The 18,773-nt window shown below is 40.0% G+C and overlaps 1 protein-coding gene across 5 annotated transcripts; it reads left to right on the top strand.

Moving 5' to 3' along the window:
• Positions 1-939: 939 nt before the first annotated feature.
• Positions 940-18,346, top strand: SMARCE1 (SWI/SNF related BAF chromatin remodeling complex subunit E1). 5 transcript variants are annotated; one of them, XM_080564813.1, is made up of 11 exons: positions 940-1,253; positions 2,171-2,221; positions 2,792-2,835; positions 5,931-6,035; positions 8,376-8,456; positions 9,576-9,707; positions 11,227-11,398; positions 13,903-14,075; positions 15,056-15,157; positions 15,715-15,925; positions 16,613-18,346. In XM_080564813.1, exons 2-11 carry the CDS (start codon positions 2,215-2,217, stop codon positions 16,822-16,824), a joined length of 1,239 nt encoding a protein of 412 aa, XP_080420939.1. In that variant the 5' UTR covers positions 940-1,253; positions 2,171-2,214; the 3' UTR covers positions 16,825-18,346. The 5 variants fall into 5 exon arrangements, with proteins under 5 accessions (XP_080420939.1, XP_080420937.1, XP_080420941.1 ...); XM_080564811.1 differs by having other exon boundaries at positions 1,098-1,253; positions 5,931-6,098; XM_080564812.1 differs by lacking the exon at positions 940-1,253 and adding an exon at positions 1,270-1,466 and having other exon boundaries at positions 5,931-6,098.
• Positions 18,347-18,773: the final 427 nt, after the last annotated feature.

Here is an 18,773-nt window from a genome sequence, read left to right as displayed (position 1 = left end):
GATATTTCTAGTATCTTTTCAAGAATCTTCAATGTTTGTCTTTCCTTCAGCTGTCGCACTCACTAGGTGCACCAAAATCATCCCTTACGTGTCTACAACTTGATCTTTCTAGCCGTATGACAATATTTCAGTCCTCAACTTCATTTTCATTCTATGTTCAGTCGCTGTGAGTTTCCACTGCATGAACAATTCCTCTGTTAGATACTGAGCTCTGCCATCCTTCGCATTCCCCCATCACTCAGAGCCCCAGGCCTTTTATTTGCGAGCCCTTTACCTTGTGTGATTCCTTCACGATACCCACAAATGGTTCTGGATTACCCCAGTGCTCCTGGAATTATCTATGCTGCAACTCCCAATCTCCTGCGATTCAGCCCAAGTGTTTGAGGTGGTCGGGCTGATTCAGTTCTGAAGCGCAACCTACACAGGCTTAGAACCCACACAGCCCCAGAACCTGCAGTCCTTCCACAGCCTTCCTCTAGGCCTCCTTCAGAGCACACCCTTGCGTCGAGGCACAGAAACCTCCCCGGGTGCCGCACCGGGCCGGGCCTCCCTCCACAGGGACACCCTTTCGGGGCCGATCCACGCGTTTTGCGCACACAAACGGTTCCTGGGCGCTGCCGGGCCGCCTCGCCTGCCCCTCGTTCGCTTCTTTATGGGGTTTATCCAGCCCCAGGCCCCGCACTCGCTGCCCCGCACCGGAGCTCCTCCGTCGCCTGAGGGGAGAGGCGCGAAATGGCGGCGGGCACGAGGCACCGACCGCCCTTCCCCGCCCGCGCCGCAGATTCGCCACGGGGCAACGCGGCTCTTGCCGCTCCCGGCCTGGCCGCGGTGACAGCGGCGGGGCTGGCATAGGGCTGCCCTGCACGAAACGGGCTTGGTGGGAGGATGGAGGGAGGGCGACCGGCTTCTCTGTCGAAAGTGCTGAGAGAAACGCGAAGGCGAGGCGGCGCCTCCCTGCCGGTAACGGCGGGGCCCGGCCGCACGCCCCGCCTCAGCACAGCGCCGTTGCTTTCCGCGCCCGCAGATTCGCCACGGTCCTTCCGGGCCTCCGCTTAAACCCCAGCGGGACACCGCGAAGGCCGGGGCCTGGCGGGGACTTAGGAGCGAGCGACGCAGCCCCACGGACCCCTTCCAAAGCGGCCGCCCGCGGGCTGAAGGAGGGCGGTGGCTCCGTGTCGAAAGTGCAGAGCCGAGCGCGCAGGCGCTGCCCTCGCCTGGTGGGGAACAAAGGGAGCGCGGCCGGCGGCGACCGGGTGAGTGGCGGCGGGGGGGGGACTCGGGGCGGCCCAGCACGGCTCGTTAGGAGGCCGGCGAGGCCCGGGGAGCGGCTGAGGTGACAGGCCCCGGCCTCCTCCCCGTTAGAGGCGGCGGGGGAGGCCTCAGCGCCCCGCACGAACCGGAGAGGGGCTGCCCACCCCCCCCCCCCGGCTCCTCCCCGGGGGGCTCCCCCTCAAGGGGCTCCATCGGTAGGCTCGGGGCTGCCGGCGCCTGGCGGGCCCTGGGATGCGGAGCGACGGCGGTTCGGTGTGACCCCGGTCCGGTCCCGTCCCGTGGGGACGGCAGCCCCGGGAGCGGCTCTGCGGGGCCCGCTCCGGTCCTCAGGGCGCTGCCGGCCTGCCCCGGGCCGTGCCGGCCCCGGAGCCCCCGCGGAGCTTCGCGGCGGAGAGCGGCGGCGGGTGCGGAGCTGAGAGAGTGCTGCCTGCCGCCGGGTTACTCGGAGAAACGGCGAAAAAATAGCATTTGGTCATAATACTTCCTCCGTAGCCACCGATGGGCTGGTTGCTGAAAGATTAAATATGGTTAAGTCTCACAGTCTGTGCTGCTGGCCTGCGCGGTCATTATTTTTTGAACCGTGTGAAAGAGCTGCTGTTTAATCTGGTTATTTGTATATTTGTACCATGTTTCCTGAAACTGGCTGTATAAAATGGCTGGGGGTGGAGAAGAGATGCTTAAAATCTCTAATGTGAAGATGGCACAGACACGGGTTTTATTTTACAGCTATTTAAGGCCAGATTCCTTTGAAAGTATATTCATTTTTTTCAGTGAATGCCTTAGTTTTCAGAAGCTTTTTTGTCTTTATTTCAAAACTGGTCAACTTTTTTTTTTTAAGTAAAGATTTGGGAAGGCAAAGGTTTAATATTTAATAGCATGGTATTCTTTTGTTTTTCAGAATTACAAATATAATGTCAGGTGGCTGAAAATTTGCCTATCAAAATGTCAAGTAAGTTTTCAGATTTTTCTTCCTTTGGTGAACTAAAGGTCTGGTTCAGCAGAACCTGTTCGTGAGATAATCCTATTATTCCTTGTATGAAAAGGAATGATAGGAAATACAGTTACTTCGGACCAGACTCATGGCCTCAAAGCTTGCTGTGGCTCATTTCTGGCGCACCAGGTGTGACTAGAGCTTAGCTTGCTGCTGATTATCTCTCAAGTCTACATTAACATGCTAAGTCTGATCGAGTCCAAGTACTCGATTTCATAGGAAATGCAGTTATTGCAGCTTCTCCGAAATTCTGCTTTTTGCTTATCTTCTTTTAGTTGATGTGTACATAAATGCATTTCACATTCTTTAACCTCCTGCCTAAATAAAAGACTGGCGATGGTGTGGTCTTATATCTTTTAAATTCTTCTATCGCTTGCTTTACGGTCTTCAGTGACAGAACGCAAAGTGTTTGGGAGCAGGCTCTCTGTTTTTTGTAAATCACTTAAAAATGTTTGCCACAGTGGATGCCTTAGAAAAAACTCATTCAGATTTTCAAGATTTCTTTTGCTTACATTTATATCTTAACAGAAAGGCCATCTTACGCTCCACCTCCTACCCCTGCTCCCGCAACCGTAAGTATAGTGATTTTTCTCATTAACACAGATACCTGGTAATATAGCCCTTAGTAATTTCCAGAGCAGTAATGGTGTTGCAGCACCTTCCTAAATCGGGAAACTGCACTAGTTGTATTTCATTATTAATGTGGTGTGCACTATTTAAATTCATCTCACTTTTCTGAGCACTTTCTGAAAGAAAACCTGAATAAACTGGTTTTTATCTTTATGGCCAGATCCTGCAGGTACTTCTTTTTTTATAAGCAGTTCCTAGGATTACTTACACATGTAGCCATTTTAACTTAGGTAACATTGGACTCTTGGTCTGAACTTATGTTTGCAGTGGGTTGCAACAGTATACTAGAATAGTTGAGAACAAAGTGATATATTTAATTCTAAAACTTCCTGGTCAGCTTGTGGTCAAATCATGAGTAAGCAGGGCATGCCTTTGTGCCTCTGTTGTACCTAACACATTTTCAGTGGAATGCAGAAGTACACAAAAATCTGTTATATTGGCTCAGAATAACGAAACACGAGGGTAATCTTATTCAAGTTTCTTGAAGTCACTGATATTTTAGAGTCCAACGCATGAGAAATACCTTACTTTATTATAAAATGGTACGGAATGCCAATTAGGAAAATGTGGAAAGTTTTGAGTCCTGTCCAGTTGCGGTCATGCATGTATAAAAACACACGGAAATAGCATGTTGTGGTTAGAAAAGCACCTGAAAGCACATGCATCTCTTGCATTTGTTTCTAAGCAGCTTGCATTTTAAGAGTAATACTTTCACATGAAAAAATCTTAATCTTTGGTACAGAGAAATAAGATGCTATAATGAAATTCTTACCAAAGAAAACTTGGTAACTGTTGTCCAAGGGTGTCCCTGGTCTCTGCATCTGGGATGAGAACTGCAAGATGGGATTCAGATTAAATGTGATGCTTTAAATTTATTGTGCCATACTTTAAATAGAGTTGAAAATATCATGTATAAGTTATGTTCTTAAACACTTACAGAAATAAAACATTTTATTGTTTTGCATAGTTTGTTCAGAGTTTTCATTCTGCATGCAACCTAATAGTTTTGTGCCAATGTTAGAAGAAATGTGATGGCATCCACTCTTACAACTGGATTCCTGAATCAAGATCTATGTATATACATGTGCAATTCCTTTGGGACATGGCGTGGATACAGATGTTGTTAAATGGTGTATACTGACGTGGTACATCATTTAGTCAAGTTAGAAAGTCTTCAGGAGGGTACATGAAACAAAAAATTCAAATCTTCGATTAGTGACATATATTGCTTATCTTTCAAACGTGTTTTGTATTACTTAAATTGCATACAGTCCTCGAGATGATGGTCTGTGCTCTGTTAATGTAAGATAAAAAAGGAGACATTGCTTATTCCTCCACAGCCACCTTGAGATCCTGTAGTCAACAAAGTTTCAAGAGTTCTCATTAAGTAGCATTACATCTGAAGTAACAAATGTCCATGTAATGCAAGACAGCTACCTTGTAATATGTAACTCCTGTCTTGCTTAATTCTTTTTGTGCAAACAGAGATTACCATTGTCATCTGGTTTTGTTAAAGATGATGTTACAGTAACACTGACCCATGGTAAAATGGCATTTATTAAATAGTGAATGTGTATGTCATCAATGTAGGCATACAAACTGAATAAATGTCAACTGCTGTGACTGAGATTCTGAAAGCTGGGTAATAAAGCATGTATTTGAAGGCGACTTGTTACAGGATACTTTTATTTTGTACTTGTATTGTTTAGAAATAAAGTGACTACAGTATGTCTACATGCAGTTGAAAACTTTGCAAGTTAATGTAGTTTAGCTTACAGGTTATTTCTGTTCCGTGTTTGTATCTGTCATGCCGTGGTTCCCTGGAGTCCTGAACTTAATCAAAGAATTTCTGCAACTGTAATCTAGAATGGGTATGTGAGCAAACGAATTTAAAAGACTACTGGAATGTTTCTTACTAGGGCTGAAGCGGGACTTAAGTATGAGACACTGTGCCGATAACATTCAAACTCTGAGCAACACTGCAGGATATTATAAGTCATTATGGACTGGGATGAAAGGACCACCACAGTCAGTACCTAATCACAATCACTGTTCAATAGCTGATCCACTTTTTTACAACACAATTTGAATTGTGCATGACAGGAAAAACAGGTGTGTAGTTAAAAGACCCGAGCAAGATTCACAAGAGAAGGGGAAGACAGTGAACCTTCTGATACTTGATTATATGTAGATGACAGGTAACAAGGGATTGTAGAGAAATTGTAATTTTTTCTGCCTTACGGGATGCAAGAACAAATTGATCCACCTTCAAGAGTGGATAAAGGTGTGTTGATTAACTTCTGAAATCGTCTCTGATTCAGTGGTCGGTTAAGATCAGCTTGTAGCTTCTAACCTGTAGATTGTGTTGCAGTGCTTCCTCAACTCTGCCAGTCTGCAGCCAACCTCACGAGAGGCGGACGTCTCAGTGAATCGTCATCTCTCTTGGTTTTTCTAATCCCACAGTTCTGCAAAATATTTCAATTTGCAAATTGCCAGTAAAGTCTTTCAGTACTGGTATTGGTGCACAGATGGTGCTCTGAGAGATTTTTCTTCCTGCTTAGTGACAGCATCACGCTTGGTGGAAAGGTGGATGAAAAGCAGGCAGGGATTTTCAGTTACAGTAGATGTCGATTTGGGGGATTTTTTGCCCCATTAATATGTGCTATGTTGCCTTAAAGTCTAACCCTTTGGATATGAGGCTCTTCTTGAATTTCTTGGTGCCTTATTATACGTTGGAAAGTTCTTATTAGTCGTGAGCAGGATTTACGGAATACTTGTTTAAACACATTTAATAGAAATAAACCCACCAACTTTGGACAAAAATTGTAGCGACGTATTTGCTTAAAATCCTGTTTCCTTAATAGGTTTGTATTGGAGTAAGTTCTGTGTGTTGAGAAGATATCAACTGCTACACCTCATTTGCTTGTTTAAACTCTGATTGCTTTTGCATGCCATATTGCAGTTCACTTTCATTTCTGTGTTTTCCTCGTTTGAGCTCATTTCTCATTCGTGTTTTTGTCTCATTTGTTTCCATCAGCAAATGCCCAGCACACCAGGGTTTGTGGGATACAATCCATACAGCCATCTGGCCTACAACAACTACAGGCTGGGAGGGAACCCGGGCACCAACAGCCGGGTCACGGTAGGAGAATCAACTATTACATCATCCGGCAAACAACAGGAATTGACCAGAAATGGCTTTAGAGTTAGGTTCTTCTGAATCTTGGCTGCTGCCACTTTTTTTTTTCTAAGAACAAAAATTTACTTCTGATTTTTACTCCTCACCCCTATCCCTTGCCATTCACTTTGAAGCTTTTTACAGGAAATGGACTTCCATTGAAGAGGGGGAAAGAATACGTGGTAATCATGTATGATGCAGAACTCCAAAGAGACAGACAGACTTTGTGGTCTTCAGTGACCACTGCATGCTTAGGGAGGTCTGTAGTGTGGGCACAAATTTTCCTTGGAGGGAACTGCTAATTTTTTCTTATTAAGGCTTATTGGCACAAAAATAACGAAGAATACTTTGCAAACTAGGGTTCATTAATAGTATTGCATCATACTATTGAGCCATACAAGAGATGTAAGCCTTTATTTTTCTTTCCAGTCTTAGTCTGATATTAGCTATGTAAAGTCCCTAGTTTAGAAACAATTGTTTGAACAGAAGTGTGATGATCATCGAATAGAATCCTTTCAGATCTTCTGTTATTCTGTGGGTGTGTGGAAAAGGGATGCTAAATTCGTTTTTAATGGTGTAAATAGTGAGTTGGAGTCAGTTTGTGACAGGTGACAACTTCTTTCTAATATAGCTAAAGTACTGAGCATTAGGTGCAGTCAGGAAAAAAAAAAGACTGTGGAAGCACACGGTTTTCGTAACTAACAACAGAAATAGAGTAAACCTCTGATATTAAAAAAAAAAAAGTTTCTTTAATTCTCCTAATACAGTTTTTCATGTAAAAATTTCAATCTTAAAACATCTGCCTTGTTCAGAATGTGGTATAAGGAAAGATTTTTTTCAAGAAACACGTACATGGTGCCTTAAATGAAGTGTACTCTTATGCCTCTCTCTTATAAACCTTCTTTCTAACTTCATATATGAAGTTCATCTGGTTTGTTAAAATGTTTATGGAAAAGACCTTCCCCATACAAGCTGGAACTTGACTGAACATACTGTCTGAACATATATTTATTTTCTTATACAAGAATAAGTTAGCTTTTTTCTGAGAACTTTCATTGTTTCTGTATGTCATAAGCATATACAGCCTTCTGTGCCATGCATATATCAATATATGTATGGTGTCTTTAAATTCCTGTTAATTTAAAAGCATTAAACAATTTCCGTTAATGTTTTTCAAACTCATTTGTGTGTGTATATATGTATACATTTTGGTAATGCATATACCTCATGTACATTATTTATATCTATACGCAATTCCGTATGCATTGTTTCATAGATCTCCATAAATTCAGCAAAACAAAAATATCAAAAGGAAAAATTTGAAAGCCGAATACTGCACATTAGCCTATATGGCCAAATTCAATTATTTGCTTAATCTGTGGCTGTAGTCCTGAAAAAGCTTGAAATTGCTTTATATTTTTTATAAAAATGGTCCCACTTAATGAAATGGAACTCCTTGCATGTCTAAACTCTTGAAGAGTGGAGGTTTTCAGAACCTGTGGTTGATAGGGATTATAAGGTTATTGCTTTAGGAGAAGAAAGCCCTGCCAGATGTTTTGTAGATCGAGGGGACAGGAACAGGTGGGTGCAGCAGCTTTCAATCAGTAACAATTACTGCTCAGTGTCTTTTTATTAAGTGCAAGCAAGGTGCTTGACGTTGTACAAACCTAAAGGAACATAAGAGCACACAAAGATATTGCAGGCTAATTTGGACAACTACAGTACAGCTTGGATACATATAATGCACAGTGGTGGATCACTTGCATAGGGGTGTTTTTTATAATGAGTAGTTTCATTGGCTCCGAATTACCACTGACATATTTTGTGGACAAACACATTGCTGAAATGATTTGCAAATGAAAAGACATCTAGATAATGTCACAATTCTATCTTCCCTCTCTACCCCTCATCCCACAGTAGACACATTAAATTTGTTAGAACAGGTACAATAAATTGCTAATCAGAAGTGAGAAAAGCAACCTGCTGGGACTGGTGTTTTAATGTAAATTTCTAAGTTGTGCTTTTCAGTTTTTAGAACACGGAGCCAATTTAGATTTTTATCTAGTTGCTGTTCTGTAAGCTTACAGATAAAAGGACAAATTTAGATTGGAAAAACATTACAATGAGGACCAGTTGTAGTACCTGTTCAGTGGTTTTTTTTTTTGTGATGTTGCTTGCTTCTTGGAATGGGGGCGGAGGGATGTTTGTTTCAACTGCACAAGAATGAATGTTTTCCAAAAATAGTGTGTATGGAAACTGTCCAGTGAGTACATTAACAAATGGATTTATTCGGTTCTTTCATAGGCTTCCTCTGGTATTACCATTCCAAAGCCCCCCAAACCCCCAGACAAGCCCCTGATGCCCTACATGAGGTACAGCCGGAAGGTGGGTATACGGTATCGAACAAGTAATAATAAAAGTTAGCGTTTGTATGTGCTAACGATTAATTGCTATTATCTTAGTTTCAGCTTCTAAACTTTTACTTCTAACAGCCTGCACATTCTTTTAAGGGAATTGTAAAGTACAGATGCATTGCCCTTCAGAATAATGGCAGCAGTAGTCTGTTCACACAGTTGCCAGTTGCTGGGGGGAAAAGGTTTCTCTAAAATGATAATTTACTACCACTGTCTCTGCTGACAAGGATCCACCCTGCCACATTCAGAAGTTCCTGTGACTTACTGACAGAACTTTTTTTATAAAAAGGAGATATTCCTTGCGGTATACTGGGCTTGGTACAGTGCTGTAGCTGGACTGAAGAGTAGCAATGAGTGGACTTTGCATGTTCTCCTTCACCAACCTAGCCTGTGGCAACGTTTACTTCGCTGTTCTGTGAACTGTTTGACAGAAAGTAGGAGAGAGACTCTTGTGGAGTCTGAAATCTGATTGGGCATGGGGAGGGCATGCGAGCCTGTCTGAAGCGGGTGAGCCAGAAGGAAATTCTTCCACCTCTGGTAAAGTATCTTTACCAGCGTATCTGTCTTAGGCCAAAAAACCAACAACAAAAAAAAAGTCAAGTGGCGCAGCAAGAAATAACACTGGCAGCTCTCTCCTTTTTTTTTTCCCTATAAAGTTAGAAACCTTTTTGGTGGAGTCAGAACTTGTTGGAACTCAAATTGATCAGCAAGACTGAAAAATATTTTGAAATGTTGCATTCTGATCTGAAAAGCTCAGTGCTCTTTATCATAATCTACTGCTGGATGTGTTTACTCAGTAGCACTTTTTTTTTTCCCAGAGATGCAGCGATGTGCATTTGAGAAGAGAATTAAGAGGGTTAAAAGCAATATTCTCATGAAACCAAAGCCATTTCAGCAATTGCCCGTTTCAGTAGATGACTTCCTACTGACTTCCTGCCCCAGAAAATAATCGAGATAGTTTAGCCAGACATTCCTAACTTAATCCTGTTTTTCGTGGTGGTTCCAGAAAGAACACTGAGATGACAATATAAAATGTTTAATTTGGAAGTATTTAGATATCATTAGTAAAGCTCCAGCTGTTTCTGTTAAGGTCTGGGACCAAGTGAAGGCGTCCAATCCTGATTTGAAGTTATGGGAAATTGGCAAGATTATTGGAGGAATGTGGCGAGATCTCACTGATGAAGAGAAGCAAGAGTATTTGAATGAATATGAAGCTGAAAAGGTAAATGGAAGAAATCTGGGATGTTTATTACAGCTGATTCTTCTAGGAACTGGTCTGAGAAGAAAAATTCATCTTACCCATGCAGTGGTGTATGAGGCATTCACGAGACCCCCTATATATAACTTAATGGAAGTATGTCCTGACACGTCTTTTAGATTTTTTAAAATAACTGTACATCAACTGTGACTGGTCAGTTTTTAGACCTAATTCAAAATGAAGTATTTATAATTGAGTGTCGATTTTAACTGTTTAATGAATGGATTTGATTGTACAACATCAGTGTTGAAAAGATTGTCTCAACACCAAAATCCTCTTTCAAAACTGGTGCTCTGCAACTACTGCTATTGAGTCATGAACGTGTTCATAAAAGACTTCCAGTCACGTAGGGTCTGGTTTCCATGGTGTATAATCTGGTGTAACTCCATGGTATGGCATAGCGTTTTGTTTCTTAGTAGGAAAATGCTACCATTTTCAGGGTTTTCTTGCATTTGTGTTGCTTTTTATTGATCTTCATGACAAAAGATGACAGCTGCATCACGTGTCTAGGTTGGTAAGTGTTGAGGACTTTTACAAGACTGTTACTGTGATCCTAAGCTACAAGGGGAAACTTGTCCACTTGCTGTCTTGTGGTTAAACCTGGTAGGCATCTGAGGTTGTGTACAACCTGGTCAAACCTGAGGAACTTGGAGCTGTTTTTATTCCAAGTCAGTAGAGAAGTACTTCAAAGCTGGATGCTCTTAGTTGAAACAAAATCAAGGAATTCTTTTTCTTTTTTAACTTGGTAACAACACTTAGATTGTAAGCTCCTTGGGGCAGGGGCCTTCTTGTTTATATTTTTCAACTGCCTAGATAGGTTTCCAGTCCTAATAATAAAGAAATTGACACCCTTAGGTACTCACACCAGTATCACAGATAAATCTGATATTTCATTGGAAATACCTCAAATCTCTGTACAAAATCTAGACCAGGCAAATTTTAAAAGTGACATAAAGCAATTCAAAGGGAAAATATTTCAAAGAAGGTGAAAATAGTGATGCAGTCCTGCTACCAGGAGACAGTAGTCTGGCTGCAGCATTCTGTATCATCCCAGTGCAGGGATGGATCAAAGAATACAAAAACATTAAGTGATTTTGAATACTGGTTCATAGCATACTGGAATAAGGAAAGAGAAAAAATTGGAATCAATGATGTAGTTAGAAATCCAAAGAATTAAGAATATTTTAAGTCAACTTATTTTTTTATCAAAGTTCTGAAGCTTGATTTTAAACTTCAAAAACAAAACTCTTGTAAGACCTCTCAAGGTATTAAAACATGCCTAAAAGCCCAACTAGAGTTTTTTAAAACATGACTGTGGAAAAAGTTCTAATTGGTTAAAAAAAAGAGAATATGATCATTTGTGTATCCGCAAGATAGTTCAAAATAGATTTGTCTGTATATAACTACCTGTTGAGTTGCACCTAATTGTGTCAAGTCTGAAATTGTCCAGTGGTGCAATCAAACAATATTGGTCACATTTCAGATAGAGTACAATGAGTCCATGAAGGCCTACCATAACTCTCCTGCATACCTTGCCTACATCAATGCAAAAAGTCGTGCTGAGGCTGCGTTAGAAGAAGAAAGCCGACAAAGGCAGTCACGCATGGAGAAAGGTGAACCTTACATGAGTATACAGCCAGCAGAAGATCCAGATGGTAAGCGGAAAGGAATTTGTATGCACATCCAGTGAGACAGCCTCATTGCAAGGCCTACAGCATAGAGAAATAATTGCCAGATATGGAAAATTACCTCTGTATAGCCATCACAATGCTTAACGTGACTTCCTTTCTATTTCAGTACCTTCACTACTAATTTTCATGATTACATTTTTATTTTTGTAGAACCAATAGCTGACTTTGTCTTGTTTCCAAAAGTTAAGGTGGAAAGGCAATGATAAAAATTATTCTAGTCCTTGATTCTTTGTGAAGTAATGCTTACACTTCAAAAGAAATCAGTCTGCTTAAAACTCTGCAATGGCTTTAACATGTAAATTACAAGATGATTAGATGCCTGATTTAATCCAGCCTGAATGGAATTTTGTGCTTTATTTATTACCTGAAGTGCATACTTCTGATAAGTAAATTTCTGGTATGATTAAGAACACCTGAACTCAAATGTCATCTGAGATTGTTTAGAAAAGAAGAGTTATCCTTGCTATTGACAAGTTGATGAGAAAATTCTGAAAGTTTATTTGACTGCAAGGAAATGTACTCCACCCAGTGGGAAAAATTAGATTCATATAGTCGTCTACTTTTAAATTCATGACCAAATACATACTTGTTGAAACCTGAGGGTGAAAAATCTACTCAGTTACACCCCTTTTTTTTTCCTTTTTGTAAAAGCACACCCTTGAGATAAAGCCTGTGACAAAGAGCGCTTGCCTGTGTGAGGTAACTGCAAAATGTATGTAAATATATTTAGTGTTCCAGTAGCTGGCATTTTAGAACTTTAAGTTTTGTTCCATGCTGCCTGGGCCAAATTAACTCAGGCAGAGCCAGCTGACCTAGCACTGAGCTGGATCTTCTCAGTCCTGGAATGAAATGGCAAATTCTTTCCTGTGGCAGAAACGCTGCTGTCTGTGCTGCATGTCACTAGGATCAAAAGCTTGTAGCATGAAAGGAATCTTGTTAAGAGGACAAAGATGTTTACTAAGGAGACTGATTTACTTAATACTTCTTTGTCTCTTGCAAATCTATTGTCTTCCCACTGTTTTTTCTCTTTTCACTTCATTTAATCAGGTATCTCAATGGGAAATTGAACGTAACACTTTAAAATAAAGCAGGTAACTAGTTTAATGAAAGCTTCTTCCTTGGTAATATTTTCTGGCATGATGTATTAGGGTTGTCCTTAAGATCTCTGTGAGTAGTTGGAGAGTAAATTTCATTAGGAAAACTTCATGTGAAATAAATTCAGCTTCTGGACTTTACTAAATGACCTCATTCTGAAAGACAATTCAGTTAACCTGCTAGTTAATGGATTTTAACACTCAACTAAACGTGACTTGTATTCAAAGAAGTGTCTTCTAAGTGTATTCCCTCACCAATAGTTAATGCTGTTTAATTACTCTGCTTTAAATTCTACTAGTTAGACTTCCATTCCTTGAGCCCGAGATAGGTTCTTGATACCAAAGCTGTAGATTCTGGTTTGACTTTTTTGTTATATTGAAAAGCTTTACCTGCTCTCTGAACAAATACAGAAAGTCACAGCATAGCAAGCCTTCTGTCTTCTACAGGCCAGAAGCTTTTGAGTGCTGCTAGGTACAGGAAGCATGCTTTGTAGTTTCAGATGTTTTGTTCTGCTTTGTAGCATCAAACTGAATTTTACTTCTAAAATGATTACTTAGTATAATCCACAATGCTGTAGTTCACGTTAAATTCTGTAGCTAGACTAATGTTCAAGTTTAGTATCTTGCCATTAATTGGAAGCTCTTAATTTGGTCAGGGGAAAAAAAATTGACCTGTTAAATTCTTCTATTTTCTTGTGTAGTTTATCCTCTAGATGCATGTCAAACAAGACTGTTTAGTTTTTTCCTGGGCTGACTTCAACTTCTTTTCTCTGCAAGAAGCTGATAAAACAACGAGCTCTTGACCTATGTGCATGTATATTTTTTCTCCTTGAAGTGTATTTTTTTTCAGTAGCTGTTCTCTAAGGAAGTGCACTTGTACCCCTCAAAATGTAGAATACAGTTATTACATTAACTGCAAATTAAATGTCACATTGCCTCATATTTTCATTCCTCAGTGTTTCAAAAAGTAAGTAATTTTGATCAGTGGTACAAAGCTTATTTATAAAGGAATGTCTCTTTTGTTAGTATTGTAACCTTTTATTTTTTAGTGGATATTTTTTGGTAACAATAGCCCCTCTTACTCTGGAAACGTGGAAACAAGAAATAAGTTAATCTAAATTTCAGACTTGTGGGAAGATTCATGTAAAATAGCTGCCGTAGCTGTGCCAGGGTGAATGGCACTCTATCCTCAAACTCTTTTCTCATTACATGATGTTCTTTAATCAAGTATTTGTTGGTATGAACTTTGTGACATGACAGAAACTGGTGTTAGTTTTTTTTGTTTTTAATTAGTGGTGACATTGGTACAGTCAATTAGCCTTGGCACTTGCTTTGTGGAATTAAAGCAGTTGCACTTAAAAACTCTTGTTTCAGATTACGACGACGGATTTTCTATGAAGCACACAGCTACAGCTCGTTTCCAAAGAAACCATCGTCTCATCAGTGAAATATTGAGTGAAAGCGTGGTTCCTGACGTCCGCTCTGTTGTCACTACAGCTAGAATGCAAGTTCTTAAACGCCAGGTTCAATCCTTAATGGTTCACCAGGTAAGGATAAATGATACAAAGGCAGCTAAAACATAATGGGGTTAGGCTGTACTCCAAGTCTCAGATCATTTGATCATCTACATGACTCTTCTTGTTGGGTGTCAATGTTCTGTGTGCTCTAAGAGCTAATCTCTGGGTTTTCTTGGGAGTGGCAAGATGTGAGGCTTCACCTTTTGTGCTGTTTTGTTAGTCAGAATTATGTTAAACTGTATTTTGTCCTTTAGGCTATCTTAAGTACTAAATCCATAGCTCTTCATTATTGTAACCTTCTCTATATAAAGTAAATCTCCAGTTTAATAGATTCTGATAGTTGTGGCTTTCAGCTGGCTTATTACTGTAATCTTGGTTGTTACAATCCTTCATCGCAGTAAATCCTATTGTAGCGTTATTCCTTGAAAAGTAAATGTGTGCAAAGAAATCTAGTGAGATCATATTTGTATGTTTCAGCTAGCTTTGAATGCACATACGCCCATATTTTCCAAACAAAAGAACTCTGTCAGTATAGTAAGTATACATGTAGGCAAAGAAAACTGAAATTTGACCAGAATAAGATAGAGATTTGTCACTTTTTTAAAAAATCACAAGAGTGGGTAGAGCTTCTTATTTCTTTGAATTGTGGTCTTTTTGAGGATGTAACTGAAGTGTTGTGTGTGTACTATAGGGTGATAGGGTGTATAAAATGAAAGAAAGCATGTAGGTTTTGTGCTGGAAGATGATAAACTGTTCACCTTGACTCCATACCGTTTAAAATTTCTAATAGGCCTAACAATTGTGAATTACTGCACAGACCCATTTGTTCAGACTTTTTTTATCTGAACTTCTTTGCTATTGGGTATTGAATCAAGGAAAACATTTTGGGATAAGAGTGTTTAAAACATGAAAACATGGGTACATTTTAAAACATTGGTGTAAATATTTTTGTCCAGTTCTTCAGATGACTGCATAGTAAGCTTCTTACCATTTATTTATTTAATTTCCAGCGTAAACTGGAAGCTGAGCTTCTGCAAATTGAAGAGCGCCACCAGGAGAAGAAGAGGAAATTCTTGGAAAGCACAGAATCCTTCAATAATGAGCTCAAAAGGGTACAACTCTCACTCTTCTCCACTTATTTTGAGGAGTCTAGTAGTTAACCATTTATATAAATACTCTGACTACTTCTGTTTATTTCTGTATTGAATTATTTATAATTAGATGACCGCAGTGTCCTAGGTCTGGTGAAGTGTGTGGGTGTTAACACACGGTGTTTTTATTATTCCATGCTCCTTCATTGACCTTTAGTAGTTATATTCAGCCAGTACACTTTAAAAGTGCCTTCAGGCTTGACTGGTTGAGTTTACTAGGGAGCAGCTCAAGGAAGGTGGCCTAAAGCCACTATGAAGAACATATTGCTTTGTCCTTGGCTGCATTCAACAACAGGGCTTAGGTTGTTTCTTTAACCACCCCCCCCCCCCCTTTTTTTGATAATATGCTTATTTCTCCCTGTGTAGTTAGTGAAGGTTTTAGTATAAACTTTATCAAATCAAAATAGTTACACTGCATGTAGAAATACTGAACTAATAATAATTGGGTATTCCTGATACTTTGTTTTTCATTGTAACCAGGGTAGTAAAAGAGCTTTTTTGTTTGTTTTTATTGCTAGTTATGCAGTTTGAAGGTAGAAGTGGATATGGAAAAAATTGCAGCTGAAATTGCTCAAGCTGAGGAACAGGCTCGCAAGAGGCAGGAGGAAAGGGAAAAAGAAGCAGCTGAGCAAGCTGAACGCAGTCAAAACAACATAGCAGCTGAGGAAGAACAGGCAGCTAACAAGATGGAGGAGAAGAAAGAAGAGGAGAGTGCTCCAATGGAGACAGGTAACTGCATTTAAAGAGCAGTTTAAGAATCCTCAAAGGATCAGCATTAAAGTATCTCTGTAGAGGCTCAGCTTAGCCAGGGAGGCCCTACATTTTTGTTGTTAGTAGGAAGGCTTCTTCAGAAGAACACTCAGAAGAGTTAACTTCATCTTGGTGAACACAGGTGTTTGCTTTCTTCTCATTAAGTTGTTCCTTTTTATAAGGGTAGAGGATATCACAAAGCCAGTATGTAATGCTTGGTGTTTAAATGTACCCAAGGGAAAAAAAAATTGATTTCTGAATGCCTTCTGAACCTAACTCATCTCTTAAACATGTTAGCTAGGAACAACTGAGAGTGTTTCCTTGTCCTACTGTCAACATCTAGCAAGGATGTTAGATGACAGTGAGTCATTGTTGAAACAGCATAAGGGAAAGTGGAAGAGTTGAACTCTAGTTTAATGAGGCACAATGCTTGGTGTCTGGACTTCTGAGGTCAGGCTGCAAGTGACTTTCAGGATGCCATGTGACAGGACCACATACATTCGAAGTACTGAGTGGTCTTTCAGAGCTGTGCCTCTACTGCACACTCCAAGTAATAAATGTCATGAAATACTTGGATTTACTACAGATTCTATTTCTTCCTAAATTCTAATCACACTACTTAAATATATTGGTATATAAATGACACTGAGAAATATTTTATTACAGAAGAGCCTCACCCAGAAGAGAGCACAGAAAACCAGCAGAATGGTGAAGAAGGAACATCTACCCCAGATGATAAGGAGAGCGGCCAAGAAGGGGTTGATAGCACTGCAGAGGAAGGAACCAGTGATAGCAACACTGGTTCAGAGAGCAATAGTGCGACAGTCGAAGAGCCTCCTGCAGACCCTATCACTGAGGATAGTGAGAAGAAAGAATAAATATTGACTTGTTTCATGTGTCTCTTTTTAATGAAGTACTGTTTTGATTTCAAAATGTGCTAAGCAGCTTTTGTATCTTCCTTGCTTGTATCACTTGCCTCCAAAGGATATTGGGTTTTAGTAACACTTTGTATTATCAGCATAGAGACTTAAAGGGCCCTTTAGGGGCAAAGGGTATCTTCCAACAGACAGAAAACACCTCATGTATAAATACAGTGATAAAATATGAAGAGATACTATTGTTTGGAATTTCTTCCCCAGAAAGATAACTGGTTTTGTTTTTAATATTAGAAATCAGGATTTTTCCCCTCTAATTACATGCCCACAGTGAAAATGCAGTTTTCCTTCAAGGCCCTTCTTGTTCGGTTGTGGCTGAATCAGATGCAGATGTGCATCACCTCTCTGCTGGATTCCTTTTGACCTAGCTTTGCTGATGGACTGACAGCCCCCACACACCTCTTGGTTAGTGTAAGGGAATGTTACGCTGGGAGCTGGGAAGCTTGTACCACGATCACAGGCTGATGAAGCAGCGTAATTGAGAAACATACAGTTAATTGTACTCGCCTCCTAGACAGGGTCAATGTTACTGAGGCATCTTAAAGTTGACCTTAGTATTAAGTGAAGATGCATAACCCCTGTACTTTCTGTGTGTAACCTTGATCTAACAAAACAAAAAAACCACAGCAGCCTAGCACGAGTTACCACAACTATTTCTGTTCTTGCCCCCGATGATGTCTACTGTAGCTCCCCAGTTCAACAGTTGTAAAGAAAGCTTTCATTACTCCTAAATAAGGCTGCAACACTTGGACTTACGTTGTTTTTTTGTTTCATTTTTTGTATAACCTTTATCATATGAATACAGTAGCTGTGCAACACAGAAGGAAACTTGCTCGTGTTATGCATGCAATACATTTGGGGATACATTTCCAAATGATTAAGAGTGCAGTTGTCTTGAAGTATATGAAATCTTGAGGATTTTTCTTCTGTGATACAGGATTATTTTCAAAAACAGTCTTTGCTCTTCTTCACTATTTAACTCTTTTATTTGCTACTGAGATATCATAATAGGACCTCAGCCAGAGATCTGGCAAAATACAAAGCAGGAGAGAATTGAAACGTGTTACTTGCTCTCAGAGAAAGTAGTCATAAATGCAACACAAACAGTAGAAAACAGTAGTTCTGCTTGCCATGACCTTTCAAAACCTCTAGGAACTCTACAAAAGTACTGAAAATGCTACATTTTGCCCTGTACAAACCGAAGCCCTATCTGAAGAAAAAAAGATTACAACAGATACAAGCTGTTCTATTGGTTTCCTACTGTAAGAGGACACATGATGCATATGCTTCAATAGTGTGTTTTTATGGCTGTTTTATAAATTTCCAACTATAAGAGAACATATGATGCATATGCTTCAATAAACTAGTGTGTTTTTATGGAATAGTGGGTATATGAGATGGTATTGTTTTTTTAAATCCTTTTTTTTAATGGTCTAAAAATAAAATCCAACTTTTTTTTTTTAAATTGACAGTGGTCTGGTTCTTGTTTTCTAAGGCAGTACCTGTATTTTATGTAGGGCTTTTATCAGATGTCCTCCATCTTAAGGCCAGAAGAATGAAAACATGGAATTCATTATTGAAATATGTTAAATACGAAAAGCTATGCTGCAGGAGCGCTTTGAAAATCAAAGTAAAAAACTGCTGAGTTGCTGTAGGCTTTTGTTTAAATGCTAGCTATGTCTAGAAGGAACTCTGGTGACAGCTTTTGACTTTAAGAGCCAGTGAATAGGGGAATTTGTAGAGGAAATAATACAAGTAGTAACGAACTTGTGATCTTTTTTCCTGTAAGCTTTTAACTGCCACCTTCCAAGTTGACAAAGCATTTTCACATTACTTTAAATGAAGTGAAATTTCCACCCCAAAGGGCTGTAAGGCGCATATTTACAAAAGGA

Source organism: Anser brachyrhynchus, assembly GCF_964034855.1.
Source record: "Anser brachyrhynchus genome assembly, chromosome: 22".
In the NCBI taxonomy this organism is placed as follows: Eukaryota; Metazoa; Chordata; class Aves; order Anseriformes; family Anatidae; genus Anser; species Anser brachyrhynchus.
Note: the sequence above shows the minus strand (reverse complement) of the source record. Positions and strands in the feature narration are given on the sequence as shown.